Source organism: Mobula birostris, unplaced genomic scaffold, assembly GCF_030028105.1.
Source record: "Mobula birostris isolate sMobBir1 unplaced genomic scaffold, sMobBir1.hap1 scaffold_823, whole genome shotgun sequence".
NCBI classification, from domain to species: Eukaryota; Metazoa; Chordata; class Chondrichthyes; order Myliobatiformes; family Myliobatidae; genus Mobula; species Mobula birostris.
The window spans coordinates 117,369-135,384 of NW_027278540.1; the positions used below are offsets into that span (position 1 = coordinate 117,369).

The following is an 18,016-nucleotide window of genomic DNA, read 5'->3' on the forward strand; positions in this document are numbered from 1 at the left end:
TCTGTCTGTGTCCTCTGGTCCTAGACTCCCCCACTACAGGAAACACCCTCTCCATATCCACTCTGTCTGTGTGCTCTGGTCCTAGACTCCCCCACTACAGGAAACACCCTCTCCACATCCACTCTGTCTGTGTCCTCTGGTCCTAGACTCCCCCACTATCGGAAACATCCTCTCCACATCCACTCTGTCTGTGTCCTCTGGTCCTAGACTCCCCCACTACAGGAAACATCCTCTCCACATCCACTCTGTCTGTGTGCTCTGGTCCTAGACTCCCCCACTATCGGAAACATCCTCTCCACATCCACTCTGTCTGTGTCCTCTGGTCCTAGACTCCCCCACTACAGGAAACATCCTCTCCACATCCACTCTGTCTGTGTGCTCTGGTCCTAGACTCCCCCACTATCGGAAACATCCTCTCCACATCCACTCTGTCTGTGTCTTCTGGTCCTAGACTCCCCCACTACAGGAAACATCCTCTCCATATCCACTCTGTCTGTGTGCTCTGGTCCTAGACTCCCCCACTACAGGAAACACCCTCTCCACATCCACTCTGTCTGTGTACTCTGGTCCTAGACTCCCCCACTACAGGAAACACCCTCTCCACATCCACTCTGTCTGTGTGCTCTGGTCCTAGACTCCCCAACTACAGGAAACATCCTCTCCACATCCACTATGTCTCAGCCTTTCAATATTTGATATTTTTCGATGAGATTTCTCCAATTTCTTCCAAGCTCCAGCAAGCACAGGCCCAGAGCCGTCAAACGCTCCTCAACCATTAACCCATTCAATGTGGGTGGGCGGGGGAATTGAGCGGACCATTGGGTGGGAGGGAGCTGTTTGTGAGTCCATGTCACTACCATCCTCACCTCCCTCCTCATCCCTCCTTCCCCCCACCCACCCTTCAGCTCTCCATCCACAAAATGGAGGCCGGCGAGGGCTCGGCCAATCCCCATCACCTGCTGGTGATGAAGGGAGCCCCAGAACGGATCCTTGACCGCTGCTCCACCATCCTGATGCACGGCCAGGAGGTGCCCCTGGACCAGGAGATGCGTGAAGCCTTCCAAAATGCCTACCTTGAGCTGGGGGGTCTCGGGGAGCGCGTCCTGGGTGAGTACCACCTTCCACTGCACCACCACTGCTTTGCCTGTGGGTGTGTGATCAGGCTGACTGTCAGGAGGGAAATGAGGGATGAGGGCAGAGGAGGGAAGAGGCACTGGGATCTTGCACTGCACTTCGAGGGCGAACTGGGGAAAGTACCTGGGTTGTTGCTGTGAACGAGGGTGGGAGGAATGATACGGTTTGGGATCTTGCTGTGCCCATTAGTGAAGGGATCCCTGGGATCTTCCTGTGCATTGTGTGTAGTGGGGAGAGGGATGTGTTGCATCAGGGGAGGTATGTTGGATTACTGGGATCTTGCTGTGCATGTCTCTGATGGGGAATCTGGCCTGCATACTCTCCTGCTCCCTTCCTCTTTCCTGACCTGCACCCTCCTTGTTCCCCCCCCATTTAACTCCTCCTCTCTCTTCTTCCATTCCCTATTCTGGCTCCCCCTCACCCCTTTCCTTCTTCTCATCTGCCCCTCATCATCTCCCACTGGTGTCCCTCCTTCCCTTTCTCCCATGATCCGTCTCCTCTCCTAGGAGATTCCTTCTTCTTCAGACCTTCAGCTTTCCCACCTATCCCCTCCCTGCTTCCTATTTGATCAACACTCACCCTCCCCTCTGCCTAGATTCACTGATCACCTTCCAACATGTCCTCCTTCCCCTCCCCAACCTTCCGATATTGGCCTTTTCCAATCCTGGAGAAGGGTCTCGCCCAGAAACATTGACTATTTATTCCCCTCCATAGACACTAGCTCATCTGCGGAGTTTCTTCAGTGATTTACCTGTGCCTCTCCCTCCTTCCAGGCTTCTGTCACCTCAGCCTCTCCCCCGAACCATTCCCTATTGGCTTTCCCTTTGACGCAGATGAGATGAATTTTCCGACGGAAAACCTGTGCTTTGTGGGACTGATGTCAATGATTGACCCTCCACGAGCCGCGGTCCCTGATGCCGTGGGCAAATGCAGGAGTGCTGGGATCAAGGTGAGACCCCAAAACACCCTCTGTATCCTTCCCTGCGCCCAGGGCAAGCCCACCAACCCACCATCTGCCTGCCTCTCTCCACAGGTCATCATGGTCACGGGGGATCACCCCATCACCGCCAAGGCTATTGCCAAGGGCGTTGGGATAATTTCCGAGGGGAATGAGACGATGGAAGATATTGCTCAGAGACTGAACATCCCAATTAGTCAGGTTAACCCAAGGTAAGGCAGAGAAAATCCCCCGTGTCACTGTCCCATCACACACTCCTAGCAGTTAGACAGAGTGAAACTTCCTCTACACTGTCCCATCACACTCTCCCAGGGTCAGACTCATAGTGTAACTCCCTCTACACTGTCCCATCACACTCTCCCAGGGTCAGACTCATAGTGTAACTCCCTCTACACTGTCCCATCACACTCTCCCAGGGTCAGACTCATCGTGAAACTCCCTCTACACTGTCCCATCACACACTCCCAGGGTCAGACACAGAGAGGAGCTGTGCTGACTGAGCTGGGAGAAATCGAGGCAAAACTACTGGATAAAGTTCGTGGAATACTTTGGAGGTGGCTCTAAAAGTCTCTTGGACAACCGAGTGAGTGACGGCGCTGGTGTGGAAACTCGGTGTGCAGTTTTACTGCCGGTTTGGGCTGGGTTTGTTGGCGGCTGCTAACTGCGTAGCTCCCAGCTGCGGCCGCTGGCAACACGCGAGGAAGCCGGTTCGCTCCAAAACCGGAGGCAAGCGCTGTCGTTCCCCCCCATTGACATTGGGGCAAAGTTCATCCTCCATTGTTTTCCTGATCTTCGTTCGGTGTCGGAGCCGGAGCATCTGAAAGGACGTTTTGGCGTCTCCCGGCCTGGGTATCTGCAAGTCCGATGGAGCCTTTCCTGGCGCCGAGCCAGCGAGGAACTGTCGACTGCAAACTTTCCCGGCCAGTTATTCGACTTGTTCCAGGACTTCTAACCGGCACCGCTGTAGGATTCTCGGACTGGAAAGAGCGCCAGCATGCCGGACCGGTCTCCAGGGAGTTGCGGGCCTGCGGAGAGTTACGCAAGGGCGGCTGCCTCCCCGGCCTCGGACAACGCCCTGTTTCGGTCGGTGAAGGTGGAACGTGGGGTGCAATGTATTTTGCGCCCTGGAATGACACTAGAAAAGTGTACGGAGGCAATGGAGGACCTTGTGGGGAAAGGTGGTATTCTGGCCACCGAGAAGGAGTTCGGAAAGGCGGTGTTTTATCTGGCGAATGAAGAGCTAGTGCACCGGGCCCTAAGCAGGGGAGTCACGGTAGACAACATCTTTTTACCTATGGAGCTGGTGACGGCCCCTACGCAACGTATCGTGCCTGGGCATGTTAAGCCTTTCATTCCAAATGAGGACTTGCTTCCCCCACTGGCCCGTTTAGGGCAAGTAAGGTCGGAGATCACTGCTATCCGACACAAACTTAAGAGACGCACCCTCCGCACCGTAATCTCTTTCCGGCGTCAGGTTTTCATGCAGCTGGAAAGGGAGGACGATGTTGAGGGCCGGTTTACTGTCCAGCACGAGGGAGTGGATTATCAGGTGTACTGGAGCTCCGAGCCCCCGCGGTGCCATGCGTGCAGGGGGGTGGGACACTTTCGGAGGGACTGTCCTGCCGCCCGGAACCCGAGGGAGCCCACTTCGGGCACCAGTGCCCCAGCTACCTCTGCCCCTGATCCTACTCCTGCGCGTGCGTCTGCGCCTGCATCTGACCCTGCCCCCGCCCGTGATCCTGCCCCAGCCCCTTACCCTGCCCCTACCCCCGTCCCTGTCCCTACTCCTACGGTTGGGTCGGTCCCTGCTCCTCTCCCTGTGGTTCAGGTGGGGGACGGGGTGGAGTCTGTGCGGAGTAAGAAGGCAAAGGGGAAATCCAAACACAGTAAGAAGCGGGCCTTTGAGGCTGCAGAGCTCACGCCCATTTCGCCTGAAGTGGAGCGTGGGGCTCGGGGAGGTGCGCAAGCAGACGGGGCGATGGAAACAGAAAGCGCTGCCCCATTGGTGAAGCCTGCACCTGTGTGCTCCTCCGGTGTGAAGAGGAGAAGGGAACGTTCCCGCAAGAGGGCAGGGGATGTAGATGCGAGGGAGTCCCAGGAAGGGGTGGGAATCCGGGTAGGGGTTGGTTCTAAACCTGAGTCCCCAGATGTAGCCACCAGTCCTGGGGAAGATGGTGTGGTTGTGCAAAAAGCTTGTGATAGCCCTGTTTGCACAAATGAGGCAGCCCTGGAGGCCTCCACCCAGGACCTACAAGTCAGCGCCTCTCTGGAGGCCAGTGTACCGAATAATGTAAGAGGAGACGAGACAAAGCTCTCTCATTCTCAGCACCAGGCTGCTGGTGAATCCCTTGGACCAAAGGTGCCGGGTTCCCCTCTATGCCTGCCCCCTGGGGAGGGCGATATTCTGTGCACGTCGACCCCAGCAATTAATGACTTGCAGGGAGTCCCTGGGGATTGTCCCTCCACTGTCGCAAACGTGGATGAGGCTGATGCGACGGTGGAGCGGGCAGGTAAGAGCGAGGTGCCCGCTGCGCGGTATGGGTCACAAGCGCAGCCATCTATTGGAACATGTGGGGAGGACGATGGGGATTCTGCCTGCAGTGACGGGTTGGAGGGGGGCTCTTTCGATAGTGAAATAATGGACATCCTCACCCCTCCTGAGAAGTCCCCATTGATACCTGTAGAGGAAATTAAGCATTTTATTCTCACCTCTGAGGGTGCCAAGCACCAGCCTCAACTAGCCTCGCTTCGCGGGCCCAGCATGCCGAGGCTGGTGAGGTCCCTGCAAGTCATCCTCGGACGAAAGGGAAAGGGAAAGAGGAATGCGGTGGCGGGGAACGACAGACGGCAACTAAAATCTTTCCTAGATGACCTAGTAAGGGACATTAGAGGGAGAAGCAGCCTCGCTCCTACGGGGGTTGGTGGGTCACAGGGTGTCACTGGTACCGCTCGAGCCCGGAAGGCAAAAGGTATCCTTGCTTTCTTTCCGGACAGTGTGGTGGAGGGCGCCTCCGCTCTCACCGAAATGGGCACAGCTGCTGAGCCCTAGTGTGCTCCCGCCATGAAGCTTACCATAGCTAGTCTCAACGTAAACGGCAGCAGGGGTCCTCTTCGCAGGCATAACAATCCTCAGGAATGGGCGGTATACGGTGAGTTTCCTGCAGGAAACCCATACCATCCCTGGGGACGAGTCTGCTTGGCTCCTGGAGTGGCGGGGCGGGGTCCACATGAGCCACCTCAGCTCCATTTCTAGCGGGGTGGCGATCCTGTTGGCCCCGACCTTCCAGCCAGTAATTGAAAGAGTCCAGGACGTTGTGCCCGGCCGTCTGCTCCACCTGGTTGTGCGCCTGGATGGCGTACCATTGCATTTTATCAATGTGTATGCTCCCAGGCGCGGTGTGATGCAGACGCGCCTATTCTGCCAGCTGTCCACCCTGCTGAGCTCCATCGATCCTGGGGACTGCGTCATCCTCGGGGGAGACTTCAATTGTACCCTCGAGGCGGAGGACCGTTCGGGCCTCCAACGCGACCCAGCATCGGCAAAAAAGTTAAAGGAGCTAGTCAGCTCCTTTGACTTGGTGGACAGCTGGCGGAATTTTCACCCCAACTCTAGCGCCTTCTCGAGAAGGTCTAGAGAAGGAGGTTCCAGGATAGACCGCACTTACATCTCTCGGGCCTACGTCTCCCACGTGTCGGCGTCCTCCATGCGGCCGGTGTCGTGCTCGGATCATCACCTTGTGTGGATGGAATTTATTCCACTACACCCTCGGGTGGGATCCGGGTATTGGCATTTTAACAACCGGCTGCTGGAGGACAGCCGATTCCGGGATTCGTTCCGAGCTTTCTGGGTCTCCTGGAAGGAGAGGCGGAGAGAGTTCTGCTCCCTACAGCTATGGTGGGATGTGGGCAAAGCCCACATGCGGTTTTTATGTCGGGAGTACACTAGGGGGTCGACAAAGAGGTGGAGCTCTGAGGTTGAGCGGCTTGAGAGAGCGTTGCTTGACCTGGAGTCCCGCCTCGGTCCGACCGCTGGAGACCAACAGCTGTGGCAGGAATACCAGGAGAAGAAGGACACACTAAGGAACCTGCAGCTCCAGCAGTCCCGAGGTGCGTACGTGAGGTCACGGCTCCAAATGCTGCAGGATTTGGACCGTGGCTCACCCTTCTTCTACTCGTTGGAAAGGTAGTGGGGAGTACAAAAGCAGCTAGTGGAGCTGCTGGCTGCCGATGGCTCCTCCATCACGGACCCTGATGGAATTAACAACGAAGTCCGTTCATTCTATCGGTCCTTATTCTCGCCTGATCCATCAAATGCGGAGGCGTGTAATGAGGTCTGGAAGGATTTGCCTAAGGTCAGCCCAGAGGACGCAGTGCGTCTGGATGCCCCCCTGACTCGGGAGGAGCTGTCCACCGCCCTTCGGCAACTCCGGAGGGGCAAGTCCCCTGGCTTGGATGGACTGAGTGTTGAGTTTTATCAGGCTTTTTGGGATGTCCTGGGGGATGATTACAGCCTTGTCCTAGGGGAGAGCCTAGCCACCGGAGAAATGCCCCTCTCATGGCGGAGAGCTGTTGTGGTCCTACTGCCCAAGAAGAGAGATCTCTGCCTGCTAAAGAACTGGCGGCTGGTCTCCCTCTTGTGCGCGGACTACAAGATCTTCGCCTGGGCAATGGCCAACCGTCTGGTTCGGTAATTGGACAGGTGGTCCATCCTGACCAATCTTACACAGTCCCGGGCCGCTCCATCCAGGACAACGTCCACTTAGTACGGGACCTGATCCACCTGCTCCAGGAGACTGGGTCCCCGGCAGCGTTTCTTTCCCTTGACCACGAGAAAGCGTTTGACCGGGTGGACCACAGTTTCCTGGTGGGCACCCTGCAGGCTTTTGGCCTCGGACCACGCTTTGTGGCCTGAGTTCGGCTCCTGTACTCTGCCGCAGAGTGCCTAGTTAAGATTAACGGATCATTGACAGGACCTATTCCCTTCCGAAGAGGAGTGCGTCAAGGGTGCCCCATGTCTGGTCAACTGTATGCGATCTGTGTCGAGCCATTCCTCAGACTTCTTCGGCGAAGGCTGACAGGTCTGGTTCTGCATGAACCAGACATAGAGGACGTTCTCTCAGCCTACAGCGACGACGTACTCCTCATGCTGACAGACCCCTGTGACCTGCGGAGGATGCGCGAGTGCCAAGATGTTTTCTCGGCGGCATCCTCCGCGAGGATCAACTGGGTGAAATGTTCCGGACTATTAGTAAGCCAGTGGCAGGTGGACTCCCTGCCAGAGGAGATGAGAGCTTTTGAGTGGCGCACCAGACGTCTTCTCTATCTGGGAGTCGACCTGAGTCCTTCTGGGGAGACCTGGCTGGCGAACTGGCAGGACCTGGAGACAAAGGTCATGGCCCAGCTGGAGTGCTGGTCAGGCCTTCTCAGGGTGCTTTCCTATGGAGGCAGGGTGGTGGTCATAAACCAGCTGGTGGCCTCTATGTTGTGGTACCGGATGGTCACCTTGGCCCCCCACCGCCCCTTTTGTCGCGAGAATGCAGAGGAAACTAGTGGACTTCTTCTGGGGTAACAGGAAACACTGGGTCTCTGCAGCGGTTCTGAGTTTCCCAGTGGGAGAGTGCAGACAGTCACTGGTGTGTGTACGCACACGACTGGCGGCTCTCCGCCTCAGGACTCTGCAGAGATTCCTGTACGCCGAGCACCCTCCCAGGTGGCACATGTTGGCGACTTTCTTCCTCCGGAGGGGCTGCCGTCTCCACGAAGATATGCAGCTACAACCGGCAGGCGTCAGCCGTGCTGCTTTGCGGAGTCTGTCCTTCTTCTAACAGGACCTACTGAGAGTCTGGAACATGGTTGCCTCCGGCAGAGGGCGGGGTCCTGGCCGACCCTTGCCCTGCCTCAACGGATGTCGGTGCGGCTCAGGTGTGTGGAACGACTCAGGCTGAGCTGATTGTCGGGCCCAGGCCCTTCAATCTTATCCAAGAGCCGAGCCCACACGACCTGAGCCGTCTCTCCTCGACACCCACAATCCCATTCAGGGATGCAAGCAGGAGGTACCTTTATGGGCTGCTGCTCCACACCCTCCACTTCCTTGCCCTTATCCACCGTCCCGACACGCCATGGCGGTCGGTCTTTCCACCTGGAGGTGAGGGGGGTCCCCAATGGAAGTCCCTTTACGAAGGGGTTCTCCCCATGCACCTTGGGGATCTGAGGTGGAGGGTGCTGCATAGAGTGGTGCCCTGTAATAAGTTCTTTAGTTTGTACACGGATCTCCCAGCCACGTGTCACTTCTGTGGGCTGGAGACCGTGTACCACATGTACATCGACTGTGTGAGGCTGCAGCCCCTTTTCACGTATTTGCATGGGCTGCGTTTCGCCTGCTGGTTGCATTTTAGCCCCACCCTATTTATAAGGAGGGGGGCACAGAGGGATGAGGATGTCCTTGTCAACTTGCTCCTGGGGCTAGCGAAAACTGCCATCCGTGGCTCCTGGAAAAGGGTGGCAGGAGGATCCCCCCGTGCGGACTGCCTGGCAATGTTTAGGGGGTATGTTCGTGCTCGGGTGAACATTGAAAAGGAACACACGCAGTTCACGGCGACCGTAGAGGTATTCCGGGATTGTTGGGCTCCATTGGATGTAAATGCCATCATTGATGGAGATGGTAATATTTTGGTTTAACATGTATTGTCTGTTTGTAGTGAAGTAATTGTGTTAGTCACTGTTTTTGTACATATTGTATAGCACCGATATTTGTAATAAAGAATTATGTTTAAAAAAAGGGTTAGACATAGAGTGGAACTCCCTCTACGCTATCACATGGCTTTGCCATAGAGTTTAGAGGATTGTGATAGAGGGGTGTGCTTCTGGCTGAGTACCTGTGACTAGCGGTATTCTACAGGGATCAGTGCCGGGTGTCCGTGACCAGTGACGTTCCACGGGGATCAGTGCCATGTGTCCGTGACCAGTGACATTCCACGGGGATCAGTGTCGGGTGTCCGTGACCAGTGACGTTCCACGGGGATCAGTGCCGTGTGTCCGTGACCAGTGACGTTCCACGGAGATCAGTGCCAGGTGTCCATGACCAGTGACGTTCCACGGGGATCAGTGTCCGGTGTCCGTGACCAGTGACGTTCCACGGGGATCAGTGCCGGGTGTCCATGACCAGTGACGTTCCACGGGGATCAGTGCCGGGTGTCCGTGACCAGTGACGTTCCACGGGGATCAGTGCCGGGTGTCCGTGACCAGTGACGTTCCACGGGGATCAGTGTCCGGTGTCCGTGACCAGTGACGTTCCACGGGGATCAGTGTCTGGTGTCCGTGACCAGTGACGTTCCACGGGGATCAGTGCCGGGTGTCCATGACCAGTGACGTTCCACGGGGATCAGTGTCCGGTGTCCGTGACCAGTGACCAGGCTTGTTTAGATGTTCCTTTGAACCTTTTGAATAGAGCTTTTTGGCCAGAATGAGCAAAGGAATGTTTAGAGAAAAAAGGGTGCAGAATTTAATGAAAAGAACCCATCTCCAACTGTTAAGCATGGGGGAGGATCAATCATATTTTGGGCTTGTGTTGCAGCCAGTGGCACGGGGAACATTTACTGGTAGAGGTGTCACCTACCCCGTGACGGGGATAAAGAAACCAGCAAAAATAGAAAACACTTTCGAGTCTCATACTGCTAACAACTAATAATATTTATTAGTAACTATGCAATACAGTAATATAAATGTAGATAAATCAAACAGGTTAGCAATGATTATATATAAATGTAAGTGTGGAATATATATGTATGAAAAACCAAGCTTCTTTAAGTCTAGGAGTAAAAAGATACAGTCTTATGATGTTGAGTAAAGTTCAGTTCAGTTCAGTTCGTGGTACTTAGTTGAGTAGTGATGGAGAGAGAGAGAGAGAGAGAGAGAGAGAGAGAGAGAGAGAGAGTGAGTTGAGTCTTCAGGTGAGCTGATGCCGTCGATCTTCTCGTCGTCTCCGAAATCCTTTACAAGTCACCGACTGTGACTTAAACCAGGGGGACCGGTCTTCTATGGTGGAGCTATCACCCAGGCGAGGGTGGACACAGAGACAACTCCCCACCAGTCAACCCCTTCTTCACCAATTGAATAGCAATTTGGATCAATCCGCCTGATCGATCCTCCAAACCCACTTTCTCTGCGGGTACAGCAATGCTCATTCAGTGTCCAGATCATGTGTCCTGAGGTCTGTATCATCTGACCTCTCGTTTATTTCACCAGGCTGAGTATCCCTGTCATTCAAAGAGCCCCTCCTTCCTTTGTCTGTAAAGGAGTGCACAAACAACCTGTCCTTGGAAGTAATATCAACAATCTGCTGAAAATCATAACATCGAGTGTCCATTAAATAACACCGCCTTTGGTCACCACAGCAACCTTCGAGCTGCTCGGTGCTGTCTCCAACTCCAAACTCAGTAAAAATCCAAAGTTACTTCCAATGCCTTAAAGTGACAGTCCAGCTGTTAATCTTCGTCTCTCTCCCTCTTCCAAAAGCAACGTATCAGTGGTAAATAACTCTGTCTCTCTCTCCTTTCCAAACAAACCATCAATGATAAATGTCTCTCTCCAAACAGTTAATAGGGGCACTCCAGGATCCCCTCACAGAAGGAAGATTGAATTCCATGAGATACCAGCAAATTCTGGAAGCAAACATCACACCGTCTGTAAAAAAGCCAAAGATGAAAAGAGGATGGCTCCTACAGCAGGATAATGATCCTAAACACACCTCAAAATCCACAATGGACTACCTCAAGGTGCAAGCTGAAGGTTTTGCCATGGCCCTCACAGTCCCTAAACATCATCTAGAATTTGTGGATAGACCTCAAAAGAGCAGTGCATGCAAGACAGCCCAAGAATCTCACAGAACTAGAAGCCTTTTGCAAGGAAGAATTGGCAAAAATCCCCCAAACAAGAACTGAAAGACTCTTAGCTGGCTACAGAAAGCATTTACAAGCTGTGACACTTGCCAAAGGGGGAGTTACTAAGTACTGACCATGCAGGGTGCCCAAACTTTTGCTTCGGGCCTTTTTCCTTTTTTGTTATTTTGAAACTGTAAAAGATGGAAATAAAAAGTTTTCTTGCTTAAAATATTAAAGAAATGTGTCTTTAACTTTATGCCTTTTGGAAATCAGGTCATCTTTTATTTGCTTAGCTCTTCACAGTAACAGAAATTTTGACCAGGGGTGCCCAAACTTTTGCATGCCACTGTATGTCCCCAAGATTTAGGTTTTACAGGCATACGCACTAAATCCATGGAATTAATAATTGGAACGGAATAAACCAAAGACCACAATGTTACCTGCTAAGTGCCTCTTCTTCAAAAGGGCCTCAATAGTTCTCAGAATTCCAGGCTCCCTAAGCCTGTTAGCCTTGCCTTATTCATGATGTCAGCATGCAAATGTGCCCACACTCCCTAGCTCTAGCCTGATGGGGGAACGGCAGCACCTGGACGAAGCCACAAGGTCACAGGGAGAAGGTACAAACTACTGACAGACAACAGCAGGGACTGAACCACCATCGTGATCACCAGTCTGCCCTCTGCTTTGTTCAGCAACATAGTCAGCACTGAATGATGGGCTGAAGGGCCGAGCTGTTCAATGTTCCGTATAGCACCCCCTACACACTCCCCGGGCATGAGTTGACGAGGCGCCCTGCAGGCTGGCTGGCGGGGGGACCAGGGTTGCTGTCGGCTGCAGTTCGAGAAGCGTTCACTACTCTTCCTCTCCATACAGAGACGCCAAGGCCTGTGTGATCCATGGCTCTGACCTCAAGGAGATGGAAGAAGAGCAGCTAGACCAGATCCTGGCCAACCACACAGAAATTGTCTTCGCCCGCACGTCACCACAGCAGAAGCTCATCATCGTGGAGGGCTGCCAGAGGCAGGTGGGCCATTCCCAGACACCCCTCCCCTCAGCTTCATACCCCATCCCTCAGTTCCGCTCTCCAAATGCAGATGATTCTGAGAATGAAGGGGTTAACATATGAGGAGCGTTTTGCAGCTTTGGGCCTATACTCACTGGAACTTAGAAGAAGGTGGGGGTATCTCATTGAAAATGTTCAAAGGACTACATAGGGTGGATGTGGAGAGGATGTTTCCTATGGTGGGGGGGTATCCAGAACTAGAGGGCACAGCCTCAAAATCAAGGGGAACCTTTTAGAGCAGAGTTAAGGACGAATTTTTTAGCCAGAGTGTGGTGAATCTGTGGAATGCTCTGCCACAGATTGCAGTGGAGGCCTGGTCTGTGTGTATATTTAAGGCAGAAGTTGATAGTTTCCTGATCGTCAGGGCATGAAAGAATATGGCGAGAAGGCAGGTATATAGGGATTGAGTGGGATCTGGGATCAGACTTGATGGAATGGTGGAACAGACTTGATGGGCTGAATGGCCTAATTATGCTCCATGCACAGTTCTGTCACAATATCCCTGGGTCAGACCACACCAGGAGCACCGTGTACAGTTCCCATCTCCAAATCCCTGGGTCAAACCACACCAGAGCACCGTGTACAGTTCCCATTGCCATATCCCTGGGTCAGACCACACCAGGAGCACCGTGTACAGTTCCCATCTCCAAATCCCTGGGTCAAACCACACCAGAGCACCGTGTACAGTTCCCATCGCCATATCCCTGGGTCAGACCCACACCAGGAACACCGTGTACAGTTCTGTCTCCATATCCCTGGGTCAGACCACACTGGGAGCACTGTGTACAGTTCTGTCTCCATATCCCTGGGTCAGACCCACACCAAGAGCACCCCGTACAGTTCTGTCTCCGTATCCCTGGGTCAGACACACACCAGGAGCACCCTGTACAGTTCTGTCTCCATATCCCTGGGTCAGACCACACCGGGAGCAATGTGTACAGTTCTGTCTCCCTATCCCTGGGTCAGACCACACCAGGAGCACCCTGTACAGTTCTGTTCCGTATCCCTGGGTCAGACCCACACCAGGAGCACCCTGTACAGTTCTGTCTCCATATCCCTGGGTCAGACCACAGCGGGAGCACCGTGTACAGTTCCCATCTCCAAATCCCTGGGTCAAACCCACACCAGGAGCACCCTGTACAGTTCCCATCTCCAAGTCCCTGGGTCAGACCACACCAGGAGCACCGTGTACAGTTCCCATCTCCAAGTCCCTGGGTCAGACCACACCAGGAGCACCGTGTACAGTTCCCATCGCCATATCCCTGGGTCAGACCCACACCAGGAGCCCCGTGTACAGTTCCCATCTCCAAATCCCTGGGTCAGACCACACCAGGAGCACCGTGTATAGTTCTGTCTCCGTATCCCTGGGTCAGACCCACACCGGGAGCACCGTGTACAGTTCTGTCTCCGTATCCCTGGGTCAGACCACACCGAGAGCACTGTGTACAGTTCTGTCTCCGTATCCCTGGGTCAGACCACACCAGGAGCACCGTGTATAGTTCTGTCTCCGTATCCCTGGGTCAGACCACACCAGGAGCACCGTGTATAGTTCTGTCTCCGTATCCCTGGGTTAGACCCGCACCAGGAGCACCCTGTACAGTTCTGTCTCCGTATCCCTGGGTCAGACCACACCGGGAGCACTGTGTACAGTTCTGTCTCCGTACCCCTGGGTCAGACACACACCAGGAGCACCCTGTACAGTTCTGTCTCCATATCCCTGGGTCAGACCACACCGGGAGCACCGTGTACAGTTCTGTCTTCGTATCCCTGGGTCAGACCACACCGGGAGCACTGTGTACAGTTCTATCTCCGTATCCCTGGGTCAGACCCACACCAGGAGCACCCTGTACAGTTCTGTCTCCATATCCCTGGGTCAGACCACACCGGGAGCACCGTGTACAGTTCCCATCTCCAAGTCCCTGGGTCAGACCACACCAGGAGCACCGTGTACAGTTTTGTCTCCGTATCCCTGGGTCAGACCCACACCGGGAACACTGTGTACAGTTCCAGTCTCCGTATCCCTGGGTCAGACCCACACCGGGAACACTGTGTACAGTTCTGTCTCCGTATCCCTGGGTCAGACTCACACCAGGAACACCGTGTACAGTTCTGTCTCCATATCCCTGGGTCAGACCACACTGGGAGCACTGTGTACAGTTCTGTCTCCATATCCCTGGGTCAGACCCACACCAAGAGCACCCCGTACAGTTCTGTCTCCGTATCCCTGGGTCAGACACACACCAGGAGCACCCTGTACAGTTCTGTCTCCATATCCCTGGGTCAGACCACACCGGGAGCAATGTGTACAGTTCTGTCTCCCTATCCCTGGGTCAGACCACACCAGGAGCACCCTGTACAGTTCTGTTCCGTATCCCTGGGTCAGACCCACACCAGGAGCACCCTGTACAGTTCTGTCTCCATATCCCTGGGTCAGACCACACCGGGAGCACCGTGTACAGTTCTGTCTCCCTATCCCTGGGTCAGACCACACCAGGAGCACCATGTACAGTTCTGTCTCCGTATCCCTGGGTCAGACCACACCAGGAGCACCGTGTACAGTTCCCATCTCCAAATCCCTGGGTCAGACACACACCAGGAGCACCCTGTACAGTTCTGTCTCCATATCCCTGGGTCAGACCACACTGGGAGCACTGTGTACAGTTCTGTCTCCATATCCCTGGGTCAGACCCACACCAAGAGCACCCCGTACAGTTCTGTCTCCGTATCCCTGGGTCAGACACACACCAGGAGCACCCTGTACAGTTCTGTCTCCATATCCCTGGGTCAGACCACACCGGGAGCAATGTGTACAGTTCTGTCTCCCTATCCCTGGGTCAGACCACACCAGGAGCACCCTGTACAGTTCTGTTCCGTATCCCTGGGTCAGACCCACACCAGGAGCACCCTGTACAGTTCTGTCTCCATATCCCTGGGTCAGACCACAGCGGGAGCACCGTGTACAGTTCCCATCTCCAAATCCCTGGGTCAAACCCACACCAGGAGCACCCTGTACAGTTCCCATCTCCAAGTCCCTGGGTCAGACCACACCAGGAGCACCGTGTACAGTTCCCATCTCCAAGTCCCTGGGTCAGACCACACCAGGAGCACCGTGTACAGTTCCCATCGCCATATCCCTGGGTCAGACCCACACCAGGAGCCCCGTGTACAGTTCCCATCTCCAAATCCCTGGGTCAGACCCACACCGGGAGCACCGTGTACAGTTCTGTCTCCGTATCCCTGGGTCAGACCACACCGAGAGCACTGTGTACAGTTCTGTCTCCGTATCCCTGGGTCAGACCACACCAGGAGCACCGTGTATAGTTCTGTCTCCGTATCCCTGGGTCAGACTCATACCGGGAGCACCTTGTACAGTTCTGTCTCCACATCCCTGGGTCAGACCACACCGGGAGCACAGTGTACAGTTCTGTCTCCGTATCCCTGGGTTAGACCCGCACCAGGAGCACCCTGTACAGTTCTGTCTCCGTATCCCTGGGTCAGACCACACCGGGAGCACTGTGTACAGTTCTGTCTCCGTACCCCTGGGTCAGACACACACCAGGAGCACCCTGTACAGTTCTGTCTCCATATCCCTGGGTCAGACCACACCGGGAGCACTGTGTACAGTTCTATCTCCGTATCCCTGGGTCAGACCCACACCAGGAGCACCCTGTACAGTTCTGTCTCCATATCCCTGGGTCAGACCACACCGGGAGCACCGTGTACAGTTCCCATCTCCAAGTCCCTGGGTCAGACCACACCAGGAGCACCGTGTACAGTTTTGTCTCCGTATCCCTGGGTCAGACCCACACCGGGAACACTGTGTACAGTTCCAGTCTCCGTATCCCTGGGTCAGACCCACACCGGGAACACTGTGTACAGTTCTGTCTCCGTATCCCTGGGTCAGACTCACACCAGGAACACCGTGTACAGTTCTGTCTCCATATCCCTGGGTCAGACCACACTGGGAGCACTGTGTACAGTTCTGTCTCCATATCCCTGGGTCAGACCCACACCAAGAGCACCCCGTACAGTTCTGTCTCCGTATCCCTGGGTCAGACACACACCAGGAGCACCCTGTACAGTTCTGTCTCCATATCCCTGGGTCAGACCACACCGGGAGCAATGTGTACAGTTCTGTCTCCCTATCCCTGGGTCAGACCACACCAGGAGCACCCTGTACAGTTCTGTCTCCATATCCCTGGGTCAGACCACACCGGGAGCACCGTGTACAGTTCTGTCTCCCTATCCCTGGGTCAGACCACACCAGGAGCACCATGTACAGTTCTGTCTCCGTATCCCTGGGTCAGACCACACCAGGAGCACCGTGTACAGTTCCCATCTCCAAATCCCTGGGTCAGACACACACCAGGAGCACCCTGTACAGTTCTGTCTCCATATCCCTGGGTCAGACCACACTGGGAGCACTGTGTACAGTTCTGTCTCCATATCCCTGGGTCAGACCCACACCAAGAGCACCCCGTACAGTTCTGTCTCCGTATCCCTGGGTCAGACACACACCAGGAGCACCCTGTACAGTTCTGTCTCCATATCCCTGGGTCAGACCACACCGGGAGCAATGTGTACAGTTCTGTCTCCCTATCCCTGGGTCAGACCACACCAGGAGCACCGTGTACAGTTCCCATCTCCAAATCCCTGGGTCAGACCACACCAGGAGCACCGTGTATAGTTCTGTCTCCGTATCCCTGGGTCAGACCCACACCGGGAGCACCGTGTACAGTTCTGTCTCCGTATCCCTGGGTCAGACCACACCGAGAGCACTGTGTACAGTTCTGTCTCCGTATCCCTGGGTCAGACCACACCAGGAGCACCGTGTATAGTTCTGTCTCCGTATCCCTGGGTTAGACCCGCACCAGGAGCACCCTGTACAGTTCTGTCTCCGTATCCCTGGGTCAGACCACACCGGGAGCACTGTGTACAGTTCTATCTCCGTATCCCTGGGTCAGACCCACACCAGGAGCACCCTGTACAGTTCTGTCTCCATATCCCTGGGTCAGACCACACCGGGAGCACCGTGTACAGTTCCCATCTCCAAGTCCCTGGGTCAGACCACACCAGGAGCACCGTGTACAGTTTTGTCTCCGTATCCCTGGGTCAGACCCACACCGGGAACACTGTGTACAGTTCCAGTCTCCGTATCCCTGGGTCAGACCCACACCGGGAACACTGTGTACAGTTCTGTCTCCGTATCCCTGGGTCAGACTCACACCAGGAACACCGTGTACAGTTCTGTCTCCATATCCCTGGGTCAGACCACACTGGGAGCACTGTGTACAGTTCTGTCTCCATATCCCTGGGTCAGACCCACACCAAGAGCACCCCGTACAGTTCTGTCTCCGTATCCCTGGGTCAGACACACACCAGGAGCACCCTGTACAGTTCTGTCTCCATATCCCTGGGTCAGACCACACCGGGAGCAATGTGTACAGTTCTGTCTCCCTATCCCTGGGTCAGACCACACCAGGAGCACCCTGTACAGTTCTGTTCCGTATCCCTGGGTCAGACCCACACCAGGAGCACCCTGTACAGTTCTGTCTCCATATCCCTGGGTCAGACCACACCGGGAGCACCGTGTACAGTTCTGTCTCCCTATCCCTGGGTCAGACCACACCAGGAGCACCATGTACAGTTCTGTCTCCGTATCCCTGGGTCAGACCACACCAGGAGCACCGTGTACAGTTCCCATCTCCAAGTCCCTGGGTCAGACCACACCAGGAGCACCGTGTACAGTTTTGTCTCCGTATCCCTGGGTCAGACCCACACCGGGAACACTGTGTACAGTTCCAGTCTCCGTATCCCTGGGTCAGACCCACACCGGGAACACTGTGTACAGTTCTGTCTCCGTATCCCTGGGTCAGACTCACACCAGGAACACCGTGTACAGTTCTGTCTCCATATCCCTGGGTCAGACCACACTGGGAGCACTGTGTACAGTTCTGTCTCCATATCCCTGGGTCAGACCCA

At 54.8% G+C, this 18,016-nt stretch overlaps 1 protein-coding gene across 3 annotated transcripts in view; it reads left to right on the forward strand.

Annotated features, from left to right (window-relative positions):
- Nucleotides 1-18,016, forward strand: part of LOC140193758 (sodium/potassium-transporting ATPase subunit alpha-2) — a 56,142-nt gene that overhangs the window by 4,884 nt on the left and 33,242 nt on the right. For all 3 annotated transcript variants that reach the window (XM_072250927.1, XM_072250924.1, XM_072250926.1), the window contains exons 6-9: nt 906-1,107; nt 1,908-2,083; nt 2,168-2,304; nt 11,845-11,995. In XM_072250927.1, the coding sequence (XP_072107028.1) occupies nt 906-1,107; nt 1,908-2,083; nt 2,168-2,304; nt 11,845-11,995 (666 nt within the window). The remainder of the gene's footprint in view (nt 1-905; nt 1,108-1,907; nt 2,084-2,167; nt 2,305-11,844; nt 11,996-18,016) is intronic.